General features: G+C 52.1%; 3 protein-coding genes across 3 annotated transcripts; 2 read left to right on the top strand and 1 right to left on the bottom strand.

Annotated features, from left to right (window-relative positions):
* Positions 1 to 158: 158 nt before the first annotated feature.
* Positions 159 to 13,308, top strand: N7473_012350 (uncharacterized protein; the record flags this gene model as incomplete). Its single annotated transcript, XM_057158289.1, has 3 exons — positions 159 to 2,210; positions 2,234 to 12,793; positions 12,862 to 13,308. The coding sequence occupies 3 exons, from the start codon at positions 159 to 161 to the stop codon at positions 13,306 to 13,308; spliced, it is 13,059 nt and encodes a 4,352-aa protein (XP_057004139.1).
* A 556-nt stretch (positions 13,309 to 13,864) lies between these two features.
* N7473_012349 (survival factor 1 family protein) lies at positions 13,865 to 15,299 on the bottom strand (the record flags this gene model as incomplete). Its single annotated transcript, XM_057158288.1, has 5 exons — positions 13,865 to 13,963; positions 14,031 to 14,407; positions 14,462 to 14,886; positions 14,998 to 15,213; positions 15,280 to 15,299. The coding sequence occupies 5 exons, from the start codon at positions 15,297 to 15,299 to the stop codon at positions 13,865 to 13,867; spliced, it is 1,137 nt and encodes a 378-aa protein (XP_057004138.1).
* A 414-nt stretch (positions 15,300 to 15,713) lies between these two features.
* Positions 15,714 to 16,589, top strand: N7473_012348 (mitochondrial 54S ribosomal protein uL11m). The gene is made up of 2 exons (XM_057158287.1): positions 15,714 to 15,888; positions 15,948 to 16,589. The coding sequence occupies exons 1-2, from the start codon at positions 15,760 to 15,762 to the stop codon at positions 16,278 to 16,280; spliced, it is 462 nt and encodes a 153-aa protein (XP_057004137.1). The 5' UTR covers positions 15,714 to 15,759; the 3' UTR covers positions 16,281 to 16,589.
* The last annotated feature ends 1,459 nt before the right edge of the window (positions 16,590 to 18,048 follow it).

Here is an 18,048-nt window from a genome sequence, read left to right as displayed (position 1 = left end):
TCTATTCCGAACCCTCTCGCAGTCCGTCACCTGCGCCGCGCTCGTTCCGACAAGACGCGAACCCTTGTCAACATTTAATCCTCCAGCTCCGATCGCGCTCCGCCAGTTCCAGTCATCGATGAACCCTACAAGCTCGTTGTAATAGAGTTGGAAATACGATGGAGGTCGCCACGCCGGGAGTGTCGAATGGCGTCTCCACGCCAGATGCGGCGGCTTCGGTGGATTCTGGTGCGGTCATCCAATACCTAACGGAAGTGCTCCAGGTGACACTGGGCGCTCTGAAATCCGAGCTGGAGAGCGCCGGGAGCTTGCTCTCGGATGCTAAGTACCAAGAGACCGCGCAAAGATGCATGCGATTTGCCTCGGAGGCACAAGTCGCGCTCTATGTGCAGAAAGATATTGTGGCCGCAGAGGAAACAAATGGTGATGCCGAAGGTGCAGGTAGGTCTATGAGCTCTGTAGTCCTGCTCGACCTCTCTATTCGAGCTAACAATGTGAATAAAGAGCCTATTGTACAGTATTCCTACGACCTTTCCTCCGAGATCTCCTCCACCTCGACTACCGTCGCGTCGGTAGCCTTTATTAAACGTCCCGCTCCGATTGATCCTGCTCTCCCAATTGCCTCGCAGATCCAGGTGATGAACCTGCCTGGTGTCGCCTCTTTGAACAATGCCCCAACGCAACAAGGAAATGCCATGTCGCCATATCAGATCTTACATCTGCTACTTCATCACGGACTGAGTCCCTACTTCGAAGCCTACACTCGTAACCAGGAATCAGCCGCCGGCACGAAATCGAGAACTGATACTGAGGCGAAGACTGGTATTCCCGGGACCAAGAAGAAGTTTGCGGAGCTAGAGTTGGGTCTTATGCACTTGCAGCAGAATGTGGAGATTCCTGCCTTGAGCCTCCCGCTTCATGAGGTCGTACAGGCTGCGCTCAAGGAAGCTGAGGCTAGGGGCATCAAACCGACTGTCGAGCTGATTCCATCGACTGTTCTGGATAGCAGTGCCTTCACCAACAGCATTCAGAACACGGTGAATGGATGGATTCGCTCAATCCAAACGATCACGAAGATGTCCCGAGACCCGGACAGCGAGTCGGCCTCCCCGGAGGTGAACTTCTGGTTGTCGATGGAGACTGCGCTGGAAGGGATTGAGAACCAGCTGGCTAGCGAAGGAGTTCGACTGACGATGGACATTCTTCGCCACGCGAAGCGATACCAGCCGACCTTGAGTTTCGTGGCGGATACTGGGCTGAAAGATGCCACCGAGTTGGTCCAGAAGTACAATCAACTGATGCGTGACTTCCCGCTGGATGAGCTCCTCTCAGCCACTTCTCTGCAGAAAGTGCAAGAGTCTCTGGGTCTGATCTTCAACCATCTCAACAAGAAGCTGAAGATCTGCCCGTATCCTATCAAGCGTGCTCTTTCACTTGTCGAAGCTATCTCTGGTGACCTGGACAAGAAGATTCATGATCTGATTCAGGGTCGCGAGATCCTCCACTTGGACTATCGGGAGTTCCGGTCTCTGATGAAGATCACTCAGGCAATTTGGCGCTCTTGGGACGAGAACTTGAAGGAGTTCACTAATGTAGCCCGTGAGTCGACAAGACGCCGTAATGAGAAGTTCATCCCCATCAAGATCAATGCTCGACACGATAAAACCCGCGAACGCTTGAAGTACATCGATACGTTCCGCGTCAACCACGAACAACTTCAAAAGACCATCATCAATGTTCTTGGGCCGAAGAACCCTTCACCAACAGAGACCGGCGCTGGCGTTGACTCTGAGGAGACGGTTATCGTGGAGGAAATTGGCGATGTTGATGCCGTTGAAGAGGTTACGCACGCCTATGCTGCTTTGAGGAACGTGGATGTGCTTGATGTGTCGCCGGAAGGATCCCGTGCCTGGGAGCAGGCCGAGATTGGCTATAGCGAGCGTACCTCGCGTGTCGAGAACTCCATTATTGCCCGCCTGCGTGATCGTCTGGCCACCGCCAAGAATGCCAACGAGATGTTCCGTGTCTTCTCCAAGTTCAACGCTTTGCTCGTCCGCCCCAAGATTCGCGGTGCTATTGGCGAGTACCAGACACAGCTGATTGACAATGTCAAGCGTGATATCTCCGCTCTCCATGAGCGCTTCAAGCAGCAGTATGGCCATTCCGAGGCTCATGCCATGGCCCAACTGCGCGATCTTCCCCAGTCTCAGGTGCTATCATCTGGGCCCGACAGATTGAGCGACAGCTCGATGGCTACATGCGCAAGGTGGAGAATGTCCTTGGTGAAGACTGGCATCTTCACTCGGAAGGCCAGAAGCTGCAAGCGGAGGGCAATCTCTTCCGCAAGAAGCTTGACACCCGCCCTGTCTTTGAATCATGGCTCTATGATGTGCAAAGACGGCATATTACTATCTCCGGCCGACTTTTCAACATTGTGCGTAACCGCGCTGCTGGAAACAAGTTGGAGCTCACGGTCAACTTCGACGCTCAAATTATCGCCTTGTTTAAGGAAGTCCGCAACCTCATTTGGTTGAACTTCCAGGTTCCCCATGCTGTCAGCAACATCTCGAAGGAGGCGAAGCGGGTCTACCCATATGCCATTAGTCTCATGGAAAGTGTGCGAACACTGCTCCAGACTAACCGCACAATTGCTTCGATGTCTGATGTTGCCATTCTCCTCAACGGTTACGTGAATGACTCTCAGGCCATGGTCAACAAGGGTATTCCACTGAGATGGGAGTCTTTTGTTCACTCCTACGAGCTCCATGTTAAACAATCGGCCCTTGCAAATGGCGCCATCGACACCACAATGCCCAATCGGACGGAGAGCAAGCACGTTCAGTTTGTTCGCGAGTTTGCTGGCTCCGCATCCGTCCTCCAATCAAAGACTGCAGTTCTGTCGTCCATCAACGAAAACATTCAGAAATCCATCCATGAGCTCAAGACTTGTCCTTACGATGCTGCGGCGTTTAAACAACGCCTGGACGTTATCCAGGTCGCGGTGGATAAGCTCAACCTCGAGAACTATGTCAATCTCGGGTATTGGGTTTCAGAGCTGAACGCAAAGATCGAAACCATCCTTAGCGAGAGACTTCATCGTGCCATTCGGGAGTGGATTAACACTTTCCAAGAATCCCGCAATGGGCAGGTGACTACCCTGCCATCCGTTGAACCTGAAGCCTTGACTTACACCCTCTCCTTCCCTGAGCTGTTCCATGAGATTTCCATGAAGAATCAGGTTCTCCATCTCGACCCTCCACTTCAGTTTGCTCGCGCAAGCTGGTTCTCACAATTTGACTCGTGGTTGGGCGTCATCTGCAACCTCGAGAAGATCAAGGCTTCCCGATACCAGATTTCTATTGATGTGCAAACCGTTCGCCAGTCGGAAGCTTGCTTCGCAGACCTCCCGCAGCGTTGTACTGAAGAGCTTAACCAGGTCTATGGAGTTGTTGAGAGCCGACTGAAGGATGTGTCAGAGTATGTCGACAAGTGGCTTCAATTCCAGTCGCTTTGGGACTTGCAATCTGAGCAGGTGTACGATATTCTGGGTGATGATCTGTCTCAGTGGTTGCAACTTCTTCAAGAGATCCGCAAGAGCCGTGCCACTTTCGATACCTCTGAAGTCAGTCGGTCTTTCGGCAATATCAGAATCGACTACGAGCAAGTTCAGACCAAGGTGAACGCCAAGTACGACCAGTGGCAGCACGAAATCCTCCAGAAATTCGGAGCCAAGCTTGGTGGCCGCGTGAGAGAGGTTCACTCTGAGATCGCCTCTGCCCGCCGTGATCTCGAAGGTCAGACTTTGGAGGCCTCGTCTACCGCACATGCAGTCTCCTTCATTACCATTGTTCAGCAATGCAAGCGTAAGACTCGTGTCTGGGAACCAGAGGTCGACCTGTTCCGCCAGGGTCAAACTACGCTCTCCCGCCAGCGATACGCGTTTCCCAATGACTGGCTCCACGTTGAAAATGTTGATGGTGAATGGACTGCCTTGAATGAGCTGCTTGCCCGCAAGAGCAAGATCGTTCAGGACCAGACTGATGCCCTGCGTGCTAAGATCACTGCCGAGGATCGCGTAATCAGTGACAAGATCGCGGAAGTCATTGCCCAATGGAATGACGAAAAACCTGTCTCCGGTACCATTCCTCCCGATGAGGCGTCTCGTACTCTCAGCTCCTTCCAGTCTCGCCTCGAATCCCTCCAGTCTGAGTTCGAAATGGTTTCCAAGGCCAAGGAGGCCCTCGACCTTCCCACCAGCTCTGACTCGTCGCTTCCGGCAATCCTTGAAGAAGTTCAGGACTTCATGTCGGTTTGGGCAGCACTATCTACAATTTGGAAGAGCCTCAATGACTTGCGTGAGGGCCTCTGGACCAGTGTCCAGCCCAGAAAGCTCCGACAGGCTCTCGATGGCCTGATCAAGATGACCAAGGAAATGCCGAGCCGAATGAGGCAGTATGCTGCATTTGAACACATTCAGAACGTCTTGCGGCAGCTGTTGAAGGTCAACTCCCTGCTTTCGGACATGAAGTCGGAAGCTGTCAAGGAACGACACTGGCAGAAGATCTACAAATCCCTGAAGCCCGGAAAGAGATTCTCCCTCGTCTCTCTCACTCTTGGCGATGTCTGGGACTTGCAGCTCGCAACTAGTGAAAATGTCATTCGCAGTATCATCGCCCAGGCCCAGGGTGAGATGGCGTTGGAAGAATTCTTGAAGTCCGTTCGCGAGACCTGGCAAAATTATTCTTTGGACCTGGTCAACTACCAGAACAAGTGTCGCCTTATTCGAGGCTTCGACGATCTGTTTGCCAAGTGTAGTGAGAACTTGAACTCCCTCCAGGCAATGAGGCACTCCCCGTACTACAAGGAGTTCGAGGAAGAGGCTACCTCCTGGGAAGACAAACTCAACCGTGTCCACGTGTTGTTCGATGTTTGGATTGATGTCCAAAGACAATGGGTCTACTTGGAAGGCGTCTTCACCGGCAATGCGGATATCAAGCACCTCCTTCCCCTCGAGTCAAGCCGCTTCCAGAACATCAACTCCGAGTTCTTTGCTGTGATGAAGAAGGTCTACAAATCACCATTCGTTTTGGATGTTCTTGCAATCAACGGCGTCCAGAAGTCTCTGGAGCGATTGGCTGAGCTGCTTAACAAGATCCAGAAGGCGCTTGGTGAATACCTGGAAAGAGAGCGTGTGTCATTCCCTCGCTTCTACTTCGTTGGTGACGAAGATCTCTTGGAAATCATTGGTAACAGCAATGATATTTTCCGTGTTGCCAAGCACTTCAAGAAGATGTTTGCTGGTCTGTCAGGTCTTTTGATGGATGACGATAACAACATTGTCGGGTTCACGTCCAAGGAGGGCGAGGAGGTTCGCCTCAAGCGCGAGGTCAACCTTATTAAGACCCCTAGAATCAATGACTGGCTTTCCGCTTTGGAGAACAACATGAAGTTGACTCTGGCAGAGCTGCTTGGTGAGGCTGTTGAGCAATTCGAGACCCTTTATCACGGTGCCGAGGTGGATCGAACTGCTTTTAACGATTTCCTGGCCAACTACCCGGCCCAGATTGTCGTCCTCGCCAGTCAAGTCGTCTGGACCAACGCGGTGCAGAAGTCTCTGGAGGATGGCGGTGTCAACCTTCAAGCATTGTATGAAGCTGAGGTCCGAATCCTCGAGCTGCTGGCCGCTACTGTGCTTGGTGAACTGGATGCCATCACTCGTAAGAAGTGCGAACACATGATCACTGAATTCGTGCACCAGCGTGATGCCATTTCTAAGCTGATCCAGTTCAATGCCACGACTCCGACTCACTATCTGTGGCTGTTGCAGATGCGTTACGTTTACCAGCCTGATGGTGACTTCCTACAGCGCCTGTACGTCCACATGGCCAATGCCAAGCTGAACTACGGTTTCGAGTACCTGGGCGTGCCCGAACGTCTTGTTCGCACGCCTCTTACCGATCGTTGTTTCCTCACCCTCACCCAAGCCCTTTGCCAACGACTTGGTGGCTCTCCCTACGGTCCCGCAGGTACCGGTAAAACCGAGTCTGTCAAGGCTCTTGGTCTGCAGCTTGGTCGTTTCACTCTTGTCTTCTGCTGTGACGACACATTCGATTTCCAGGCTATGGGTCGTATTTTCCTCGGTATTTGTCAAGTCGGTGCTTGGGGTTGCTTTGACGAGTTCAATCGTTTGGAGGAACGAATTCTGTCTGCCGTTTCCCAGCAGATCCAAAACATCCAAATCGGTCTGCGCAAGGGCGAGGATGAAGAGAAATCTCAGATTGAGCTGGTTGGACGTCGTCTGGTTGTCAACTCCAACACCGGTATCTTCATCACAATGAATCCTGGATACGCCGGTCGTTCCAACTTGCCCGATAACTTGAAGAAGTTGTTCCGCAGCGTTGCGATGTCCAAGCCCGACAAGGAGCTCATCGCAGAAGTCATGCTGTTTTCCCAGGGTTTCAAGCAAGCCAAGCCCCTTTCTAAGCAAACGGTGCCATTCTTCGACCACTGTGCCTCTCAACTATCCAAGCAAGCCCACTACGACTTTGGTCTTCGTGCATTGAAGAGTGTTCTGGTTAGCTCTGGTGGTCTCAAGCGCGCTCGCCTCGCCAACTCCGATGGTAATCTGGGCCCTGATGAACTTATCGAACCCCAGATTATCGTCCAGAGTCTGCGAGAGACCATTGCTCCTAAGCTCGTGCAAGAAGATGTCGACCGTATGCTCAACATTCAGCTACAAGACTTCCCTGGAGTTGAATACGTGCCTGCCAACTATGAAAAGCTCACTCAAGCGATCCGGGACATCGCCAAGGAACAGCATTTGGTGGATAGTGACATGTGGATCACAAAGGCCCTGCAATTATACCAGATTCAGAGCATCCACCATGGTGTCATGATGGTTGGTAAATCAGGATCCGGTAAATCAGCCGCTTGGAAGATTCTACTGCAAGCCATGCAACGGATCGAAAACGTCGAAGGTGTCTCGCATATCATTGATTCGAAGGTCATGTCCAAGGAAGCTCTCTATGGTAACCTTGACAGCACCACCCGCGAATGGACTGACGGTCTCTTCACTGGTATTCTTCGCAAGATTGTCGACAATCTCCGTGGAGAGGACAGCAAGCGTCACTGGATCGTATTTGACGGTGACGTTGACCCAGAGTGGGTCGAGAACTTGAACAGTGTTCTGGATGACAACAAGCTGCTTACACTGCCCAACGGTGAACGTCTCAACCTTCCTCCCAATGTGCGCGTCATGTTTGAGGTTGAGACTTTGAAGTACGCCACTTTGGCCACTGTCAGTCGTTGCGGTATGGTCTGGTTCAATGAGGATACTGTCACTCCTTCCATGATGATCAACAACTACGTGGAAGGCCTGAAGACCAAGACTTTCGAGGACCTGGATGATGACAGTGTTCCTGCGGGAACATCAGCAGCCAAGACACAGGATACCCAGGAAATGCTTTCTGTCGTCCTCAAGCAGCACCTGGAGACAGACGACCTAGTTCTGAAGGCTCTTGAGGAGGCAAAGAAGTACAACCATATTATGGACTTCACTGATATCCGCGCTCTCAACACCATGTTCAGTTTGCTGAACAAGGCTTGCCGTAACGTCTTGGAATACAACATCCAGCATGTCGATTTCCCACTGGATTCGGAGCAAATAGAGTCCTACATCTCCAAGAAGCTTCTGCTCACCCTCGTCTGGTCCTTCACCGGTGACTGCCCTCTTACTGACCGCAAGGCCTTTGGTCAGTACGTTGCTGGTATGACTACCATTGATCTTCCCCCCGATGGTGAATCATCCCTCATTGACTACGATGTCACTCTTCCGAAGTCTGAATGGGCCAGCTGGCAGTCACAGGTGCCTTCAATTGACATCAACACTCATTCGATCACCCAGACGGACGTCATCATCCCTACCGTGGATACCGTACGCCATGAGGATGTTCTGTACTCCTGGCTCGCGGAGCACAAACCTCTCCTGCTGTGTGGTCCTCCTGGATCTGGTAAAACCATGACGCTGTTTGCTGCGTTGAGAAAACTGCCAAACATGGAGGTCGTCGGCCTCAATTTCTCCAGTGCTACCACTCCTGATCTTTTGATCAAGACCTTCGAGCAATACTGTGAATACAAAAAGACGCTCAATGGTGTGGTGATGTCTCCCAACCAGATTGGTCGTTGGCTCGTCATCTTCTGCGACGAAATTAACTTGCCCGCCCCCGATCGCTACGGCACTCAGCGAGCCATTTCCTTCCTGCGCCAGCTTGTGGAACAGAATGGCTTCTGGCGTACCTCTGACAAAACCTGGGTCAGCCTTGATCGCATCCAGTTTGTTGGTGCTTGTAACCCGCCCACTGATGCGGGTCGTACACCAATGGGTGAGCGTTTCCTGCGCCATGCTCCTCTCATCATGGTCGATTACCCTGGTGAGATCTCGCTCAACCAAATCTATGGTACCTTCAACTCCGCGGTGCTCAAGATCCTGCCATTGCTCCGCGGATATTCCGAGTCCCTTACGAAGGCCATGGTCCAGTTCTACCTTGAATCGCAGACCAGATTCACGCCCAAGATTCAGCCTCACTACGTTTACTCCCCTCGTGAGCTTACTCGCTGGGTTCGTGGTGTCTACGAGGCGATCAAGCCACTTGAGACTCTATCGATTGAGGGTCTTGTTCGAATCTGGGCCCATGAAGCTCTGCGCCTGTTCCAAGATCGTTTGGTCGCCGAGGACGAGCGAGCTTGGACTGCAGATGCTGTCCGTCGTATTGCGCTGGAGAATTTCCCTACCATTGACCAAGAGGAGGCTTTGAAAGGCCCCATCTTGTTCTCCAACTGGCTGTCCAAGCACTACGTGCCCGTGGAGCAGGAGCGCCTCCGCGATTTCGTCAAGGCTCGTCTGAAGACATTCTGCGAGGAAGAAGTCGATGTTCCTTTGGTGCTATTCAACGATGTTCTCGAACACGCGCTTCGTATTGACAGAGTGTTCCGTCAGCCCCAGGGTCATCTCATTTTGATTGGTGTTAGCGGTAGTGGAAAGACGACTCTGTCCCGCTTTGTTGCTTGGATGAACGGTCTGAAGGTCTTCCAGATCAAGGTGCATGGGAAGTATTCCTCGGAAGACTTTGATGACGATCTTCGGAGCGTTCTTCGCCGAGCAGGTTGCAAGGGTGAGAAGATTTGCTTCATTATGGACGAAGCCAACGTGCTCGACTCCGGTTTCTTGGAACGTATGAACACCTTGCTTGCCAACGCCGAGGTGCCTGGTCTCTTCGAGGGTGATGAATTCTCTTCTTTGATGACCGCCTGTAAAGAGGGCGCCCAGCGTCAAGGCCTTATTCTCGACTCTCAAGAGGAGCTCTACAAGTGGTTCACTCAGCAGATCGTCAAGAACCTTCACGTGGTCTTCACCATGAACCCGCCTGAGGATGGATTGTCTTCCAAGGCGGCCACCAGCCCTGCTCTGTTCAATCGTTGTGTGCTCAACTGGATGGGCGACTGGTCCGATCAAGCCCTGTTCCAGGTTGGCTCTGAGCTTACTCAGTCCGTCGATCTCGACAAGCCCAACTTCGTCTCTCCCGATAGTATACCTGTCGCCTACCGCGAGTTGTCTCTTCCTGCCTCCCACAGAGACACTGTTGTCAACTCGATGGTGTTCATCCACCACTCGTTGCACCGGTTCAACCAGCGCCTGCAGAAGCAGCAAGGCCGGTCTACTTTCCTCACTCCTCGCCATTACCTTGACTTTGTTGCTCAGTATGTCAAGCTATTCAATGAGAAGCGCGAGGACCTAGAGGAACAACAGCGTCACTTGAACGTCGGTCTGGAGAAGCTCCGCGACACAGTCGACAAGGTCAGCGATTTGCGGGCTAGCTTGGCCCAGAAGAAGACGCAACTGGAGAAGAAGGATACGGAAGCCAATGAAAAGTTGCAACGCATGGTTGCCGATCAGCAGGAAGCAGAGCAGCGGAAGCAAGTCTCGTTGGAGGTGCAGCAAGCTTTGGAAAAGCAAGAAAAGGAAGTGGCCACACGAAAGGAGGTCGTCTTGAACGACTTGGCTCGTGCTGAGCCCGCAGTCTTGGAAGCTCAGAAGAGTGTCAGCAACATCAAGCGTCAGCACCTGACTGAGGTCCGTTCCATGGGTAACCCACCAGCTAGCGTTCGACTTGCCCTTGAAGCTGTATGCACACTTCTTGGTCACAAGGTCGATAGCTGGAAGACCATCCAAGGTATCATTCGCCGAGAGGATTTCATTGCCAGCATCGTGAACTACGACAATGAGCGCCACATGACTCGCAACCATCGTGTCAAGATGCAGAACGAGTTCCTGTCTAAGGAAGACTTCACATACGAGCGAGTGAACCGTGCCAGTAAGGCATGTGGTCCCTTGGTTCAATGGGTGGAGGCTCAAGTCAACTACTCCGCCATCTTGGATCGTGTCGGACCTTTGCGTGAGGAGGTCGACCAACTTGAGGAACAGGCTCTGCAAACCAAGGCCGAGGCACAAGCTATTGAGAATACCATCCAAGGCCTGGAGAGCAGTATCGCCACCTACAAGGCTGAGTATGCCGCCCTGATCAGCGAGACCCAGGCAATCAAGACCGAGATGTCCCGGGTCCAGTTCAAGGTTGATCGCAGTGTACGCCTGCTTGACAGTCTGGCCTCCGAGCGAGAGCGTTGGGAAGAAGGCAGCAAGTCTTTCGAGACTCAAATTAGCACCCTTGTTGGCGATGTACTCATCGCTGCTGCTTTCCTTGCCTATGCTGGTCTTTACGATCAGCAGTTCCGTAAGGCGATGATCGATGACTGGGTTCACCAACTTGCTCAGTCTGGAATCAACTTCAAGCCCCACAACCCAATTACAGAATATCTTTCCAATGCCGATGAGCGTCTCACCTGGCAAGCAAACTCTCTCCCTGTCGATGATCTTTGCACGGAGAATGCCATCATCTTGAAGCGTTTCAACAGATACCCCCTGATTGTCGACCCGTCCGGTCGTGTCACAGAGTTCTTGCAGAAGGAGAGCAAGGAACGCAAGCTCACCGTCACAAGCTTCTTGGACGACTCCTTCGTCAAGCAACTGGAGAGTGCGCTCCGTTTCGGAAACCCCATTCTCATCCAGGATGCAGAGCACTTGGACCCGATTCTCAACCACGTCCTCAACAAGGAGTACCAAAAGACTGGTGGTCGTGTTCTCATTCAGCTCGGCAAGCAAGAGATCGATTTCTCGCCATCATTCAAACTGTTCCTTTCCACCAGAGATCCTTCTGCACAATTCCCGCCTGACATTTGCAGTCGGACGACCTTTGTCAACTTCACGGTCACGCAGAGCAGTTTGCAGACTCAGTCCCTCAATGATGTTCTCAAGTTTGAGCGCCCCGATGTGGATGAACGCCGCAACAACCTTGTCAAGATGCAAGGCGAGTTCAAGGTCCACCTGCGACAGCTTGAGAAGCGCCTCTTGCAGGCACTGAACGAGTCTCGTGGCAATATTCTTGATGATGACAATGTCATTGAGACTCTCGAGACTCTTAAGAAGGAGGCCGCCGAAATCTCGAAGAAGATGTCTGAGACGGAAGGCGTCATGTCTGAAGTGGAGAGCATCACCCGCCAATACAGCAGCATTGCCAGGGCTTGCAGTGCCGTTTTCGCAGTCCTGGAGCAGCTTCATCACATCAATCACTTCTACCAGTTCTCGCTGCAATACTTTGTGGATATCTTTAATGCCGTTCTTTACCAGAACAAGCGTCTCGCCCAGGAGAAGGACCATGCCGCTCGTGTGCAGATCATCATTCAGGATCTGTTCATCACCACTTATCAGCGAACCTCGCTGGGTCTTGTCCAGAAGGACCGCATTACATTAGCGATCCTTCTTGCCCAGGCCACTCCTTTCCCAATGGATAGAGCCATTCTGGACCGTATTCTGGACGAGTCTGTTGAGGATACCGATCTGTCAACAGCATCCGATGTTCGCGAGCAAGTGATGGGCAAGCTTCTCAATATCTCAATCTTCAAAGAGTTTGTTCCCGAAGTCCCTCAGGACCAGTGGGATCGCTTCTTCACAGAGGAAATCGCAGAGAACGCCGTTCCGGTCGTCTGGAAAGAGGATACCTCCAAGCTAGATCAGCTTCTTCGGTCCTTGCTAATTGTCAAGCTTTGCCGCATGGATCGATTTGTTCCGACCGCCGAGCGCTTCGTCGAGGCTGTGTTCGGTCGTGAACTCTATGAAGGCAGTAGCGATCTTAAGGACGTGGTTGACCAGGTCACTGCGACAACCCCCATCGCTCTCAGCTCCAGCCCTGGCTTCGACGCCAGTTACAAGGTGGATGCCCTGGTTGAGCGCACGCATGCCACCTGCGCCAACATTGCCATGGGTTCGAACGAAGGCCTCGAGAGTGCCGACAAGGCAATCAGCAACGCTGCGGCAACTGGTAACTGGGTGCTTGTCAAGAACGTCCACCTGGCACCGTCCTGGCTCCAGAGTCTGGAGAAGAGATTGGATTCTCTCAAGCCTCACAAGGAGTTCCGACTCTTCTTGTCCATGGAATCCAGCCCCAAGATACCAGTCAACCTCATCCGTGCCTCTCGCGTGTTGATGTTCGAGCAACCTGCCGGTGTCCGCGCCAATATGAAGGATTCTCTTTCTTCATTGACAACTCGCGCCAGCAAGGCCCCCGTCGAGAAGGCCCGCGTCTACCTTCTTCTCTGCTTCCTCCACGCTGTGGTCCAAGAACGACTCCGCTACGCACCCAATCTTGGGTGGAAGGGCTTCTGGGAGTTCAACGACAGCGACGTAAGTGCTCCGGCCCAAACCCCCTTCACCACTCCAGTCATCACGCCATGCTAACAAATCTCATACAGTACGAATGCTCCGCCCATATCATTGACCACTGGGTCAACACAGTAGCCCAGGGCCGTTCCAACGTTGCTCCCCAGAAACTCCCCTGGGACATGATCACCACCCTAATCACCGAGATGTACGGCGGCAAGATCGACGACGCCGGCGACTTCCAGCAACTAGACGAACTGGTCAAGAGCTTCCTCACGCCCGCCGCCTTCGAGGACGATCACAAGCTCGTCTCAGGTGTTGAGAACGATGAGCTTCTCACTCTGCCCAGCGGCACTAGTATCCGCGATTTTATCAGCTGGGTCAACAATCTTCCCGAGCGCGAGCCGCCTACCTACTTGGGTCTTCCGGCTAATGCTGAGAAACTTCTGCTGGTTGGCCATGGTCGCAAGATGATCTCGGACTTGTCGCGTATCACTACGCTTTTGGATGAAGGCGAGCAGCTGATGGTTGACAACTAGTCTTCCCTTTCCTTTCACTTTCTTTTTTGGGTTGAGATTTTGCCCCTGGTTTGGCGTTTAGGTGCGTCTAGACTTGGGGTTGGTGAGAGAATGTCCGGTTTTATACCCCAAGACCGCTGACGGATTTCATTTTTTTCGTGTTTATCCTTTCATGTTGTACATCTATTTAGATTTATGACTGTCTTTCTTTGTACAGTGTTTCTTATTATGTTTCTTACTCGGACTCTAAATATTGTCCTTCCTGCACAATTTCCTCTTAATTTTGTTTTACAATTACCACTTCCCCATTGTGTTATTAAGAATTATCCAATCTCGAGTTCACTCTACCAATACTCCCTGTCAATGTAACATAACGAGTGCATTTCTCATAAATTCAAAGAGGAATATGGTCAATAGCATTAAGTATCCAGTATACAATCTGTAAGATATCTGGCACGCATCAGGCAAGTCTATAGTGACTGCTCAACACATCAATGTAGAGTTACTTCAAAAACAAAACGCCAACGAGTGATGGTTCCTATGTACGAAGGAGGAGCGAGAACTCGCATCACCGCGTTTAGGAGATGAAGGTCGACTCGGAGAACATGGTTCCCTCCTCCTCGGTCTCGGTGTCGCCCACCTTGACCTTGATCTTCAGCTTCTCCTGGGGAGAGAACTAGAGTTTTGGTAAGCGTGAATGCCAGTGGTAAGTGAAGAATGCGGGGCAAGGTGGGGTTTTGTACCTGGAAGATGTATGGCCGGGTACCAGCAACGCTACCGGCAATGGTCTTGATGAAGCCGGGGACCTCACCCATGACGTCGACACGATCCTGTCGCTTGCCAAGAGGGCCGTCGACAACGGCGGTGAAGTCCTGACCGTCGGCAGTCTTGCCGGCCCACTCCCACTTGATGGAGGTGGGCTCGGGCCAGTCGCTCTCTGGGTCTTGCGCAGAGGCGGTGTGGGTGATGGTGTTAGTGGCACCAGCGTAGACAATCTCTCCGTCCTTGAGAACACCACCGACGTTAACCTTGGTGGAGCCATACGAGGGGGGAGTGGTGAACTCCATCATGATGGCAGAGAAGGTGGGGGTCTGGAAGTTGATGAAGTTCCAGCGGGCGGCTGGATATACATGTCAGTTTGTTCGCCTTTTAAATAGATATATAGCACACCTACCAGCGTGGTGTGGCTTCATGCCCTGGAGAGCTCCGATGAAAACACCGCGACCGGTCAGGTCGTAGGTCTTCTCCTTAGTGGTCAGGGTGCCCTCGACGGCGCAGCGGGGCCAGAAACCGTGATACATGGATCCCCAGGGGTTCTTGGGGTCAGTGCCAAAGTATGAGGTACCATTCTTGCCAGCAACAAAGCCCGGGGCCTTGCGGGTGATCTTGATATCGACAATGCTGTCCGCGTTGACGGTGGACTTGATTTGGTAGGCGTCGCCTTCTTCGTTCAGGGTGAGGGTCAGGTTATCAGCACCGAAGGAGTGCATCTGCTCATCGAACATGCAGTTGGAGAGCGCATCGGTGTGCCAGACATGGGGCTTATCGCCCTTGACGTTGAAGATCTTCGTGTTGAAGTGCGCGGTGGTGTGGATACCCCTATAGATCCGCAAGAGCCGCAGCGCATATCGTCAGTCATTTGGCATATGGGACCATGAGATCCGATGGATCCGGTGTCATCCATTGAAAGAAAAGAATTGGTATACTCACGCAATGTTGCTGTAGATGACCTGAACCATGAACAGGTGTCCGTCGTCAGCCATGATGTAGAAGGTCTGAGTCTCGACATTGGTGTACTGGTAAGCCTTCCAGCGCAACTGATCCTTTTCCAGAACGGTAAAGGGAGTCTCGCTGGCCTGCTGGGCGACCGACTGAATAGCTTCGGGGCCATAGATGGGCTCTTGCGTGCCGACGGCCGCAGAGAGACTGCCCTCCATGAGATTGGGTCAGTCACCACCCCCACCACACACCATCGTAGAGCGAGGAACATACGTTGACTTGAGCCAGTTCATGATTGGAGTATCGTAATGCGCAACCACGTACTAGAAGTTCTGGAAGCGATCAAAGCAAATTAGAAAAAAAAATTAAGGGAAAGGGGAGGTGAAGGGGAGAAGGGAGATCGACACGCGGGGCGAGTCTAGTTCGGAAGTGAATGGAGAGCCCAAAGAGCTGAGCTGAGACGAACCACGCAACGACCGGATCAGCTCGGTCAACAGTAGAATACGTTGATCTCAAAAAGGAGGACCGATGGATGAATTTCAACTTTGAGCTTTGAGGATTTGGGCTTTGAGTGAAAGAGAGAAGGGACGATGACGTTCGGCGGTCCTCAGCTGCTTCGCTTGGGGCCCGAACCAATCAGCAGCCGCGCCAGGAAAATCTGCCCGTCTTCAGCGGCTTCACTTTTGGTCCGTTCAGTTCCTGTGGTGCCTTCTTTCAATACTCCCCAACAACACTCGCCCCATATCCCTCATCATGGCCAGAGCCGCTCTCCAGAAGGATCAATTCGTCAAGCTCATCGTCGGAGCTGGACAGGCCAGTCCCAGTCCTCCAGTCGGTCCGGCGCTGGGTAGCAAGGGTGTCAAGAGTATGGACTTTTGCAAGGTGAGCTCCGACTTCTCCTCCAGGTCTCCCTGGCTCTGGACTGACATCTCGGAATAAAGGAATTCAATGCCCGCACTGCACACATCAACGTCGGTGTCCCCATCCCCACGCGCGTCACCGTCCGCCCCGATCGCTCCTTTTTCTTCGACCTGCGCACGCCGACAACCACCTACCTCCTCCTGAATGCTGCCAATGTCGAGCCTCGCAAGAATCGTCTCCGCGGTGCCATGAACCCCGGCCACGAGATCTGCGGCAAGATCTCGCTCAAGCACGTCTATGAAATTGCCAAGATCAAGCACAGCGAGACGCGGCTATCGGGCTTGAGTCTGCAGGGGTTGTGCAAGAGTGTCATTGCCCAGGCCAAGTCGATTGGTATTCAGGTTGTGCCCTGAGAGGACTGCGCAATGGCTGAGTGTTGATTTTCTTCTCTTTCCTGTATCACTACGATCGCATTGATGGCCGGTGGTTGCGGGCGACCGGGTCGCTGGTGGCCACTTGTCAGTTGGGTTATACCGTGGCAGAGACCACTTCAGTAGCTGGATGATCTTTTGTGCGATATACCTCCCATCTTCTATCTTGAGGGTTGTTTTCTCGGCGTTTTTATGTGCGGAGGGGCGAGATGGGGGCGCCTCTTCTTGCTTGTATTATACACACTTCATACTCCATATACCATGCTTCAGATTTGTCCTTCCATCTACCCCAATGCATGCTACTAGCGCGGTGTCTCCATTCATACTCCAATGGAACATAATCTGAATGTCTTGCCGAATGACCTGTAGTAGTAACTCTTCGGATATACGATCTTCCTAGAGACTTGGGATAAGCCTGCAGAAGTGGTCATCTGAGCATATTCGGTTGTGGAAGGTCTTTGGAGTCCTCCTTGTTGCACTGAGACACGAATGACATATAATGACAATCCTTGGCTTGGCCAAATTGGATTGGTAGATCCCTTATCCGACAATGGAATGCAAAGAAGTCTATACAACACAGTCTGGGCCGTACCGCATTTTTCGTAGTACCATCATTGACCGTAGTCTCGAATTCAAGAGGAAAAAAGAGACCCATTAGAGAACAGAGGAGTTGGAGAAGAATCTAGAGTTGATATGATATGGAGTTCCTCTATATGCTTTCTATGCATGAGGCTGTTAAGATAGTATCTTTTAACATAGCCTGATTGGAACAACACGTTTATGGATTCTTGTATACACAGTACACCGGTTATATGGCTAGAGCAGAAAAAGAGGCCTTGCCCCTTGGAATTCAGCTGGCTTGGCGAGTATGAGGGCCAAGAGGATAGGCAAGACGGAGAGGGATGATCAAACAGGCTTGGCAAGTATGAAGATGACCTTATGTACCAGGGTCTAGACGGGTAAGTCCGAGGTGAGTGAGCAACAGGGATGTGTTTTCTGTACTCCGTACTAAAATCAGTAACATGTGGGATATTGGGGGTTACAGACTAAAGTGAAACTGGCCTATAAACTGACCGGGTTCCATCTTGGCCCCCTGGGGCACAGCAGGAGGAGGGACTCGGGAGATCCCCCGTGGAGACAAAAAAGGCGCCCACCATGGTCCGTGAGGGGGGGCCATGGGCCATGCTTATGCTGTCCCACGATCCACAGTGCCTCCTCCGCCCGCCCAAAGCCCTTGATATGGGTTACCAAAAAGGCTAAGTATGGGGGGGAGGTGGAAGTATGTCTCCCCCTTCAATAATGAATCTGCCCTCCGAGTGGGAGGCCAATCAGGAACTATTATGAGGAGTGACAGCAGCTGAGGAGCAAGCAGGTTGATGCAGGCTGCAAGCAGGGAATCGGCCCAGCTAAGCCCGTTTGGGCAAAATTCCAGACGTCCGGAAGAATTGATCGTATTTGGATCTCACAGTTTGATCCCTGGCCAAGTTGTGCAGTGCAGGAAGCAGTTTACAGTTTAGCACATGCCCCAACAAGCACCGTGACTGGTGGCAGCCGCAATAAGCGATGATTAACTCTGGATTGGGTGACCTGCGTGGTGTTCGGTGTAAGAGTTCGGAGCTAAGATGTAAATAATAATAATAATAATAATAATCATCATCATCATCATATAATCATACAGTCATGCACTCATACTATCATATACTTACAGTATATTATAATCATCGTTCGTGGAGAGGCCCGGGAAGTCGGC

The sequence above is a fragment of the Penicillium subrubescens genome (genome assembly GCF_028828155.1).
Source record: "Penicillium subrubescens strain IBT 31985 chromosome Unknown utg000010l_segment0_segment0, whole genome shotgun sequence".
NCBI classification, from domain to species: domain Eukaryota; kingdom Fungi; phylum Ascomycota; class Eurotiomycetes; order Eurotiales; family Aspergillaceae; genus Penicillium; species Penicillium subrubescens.
This window is presented reverse-complemented; position numbering and strand designations above follow the sequence as displayed.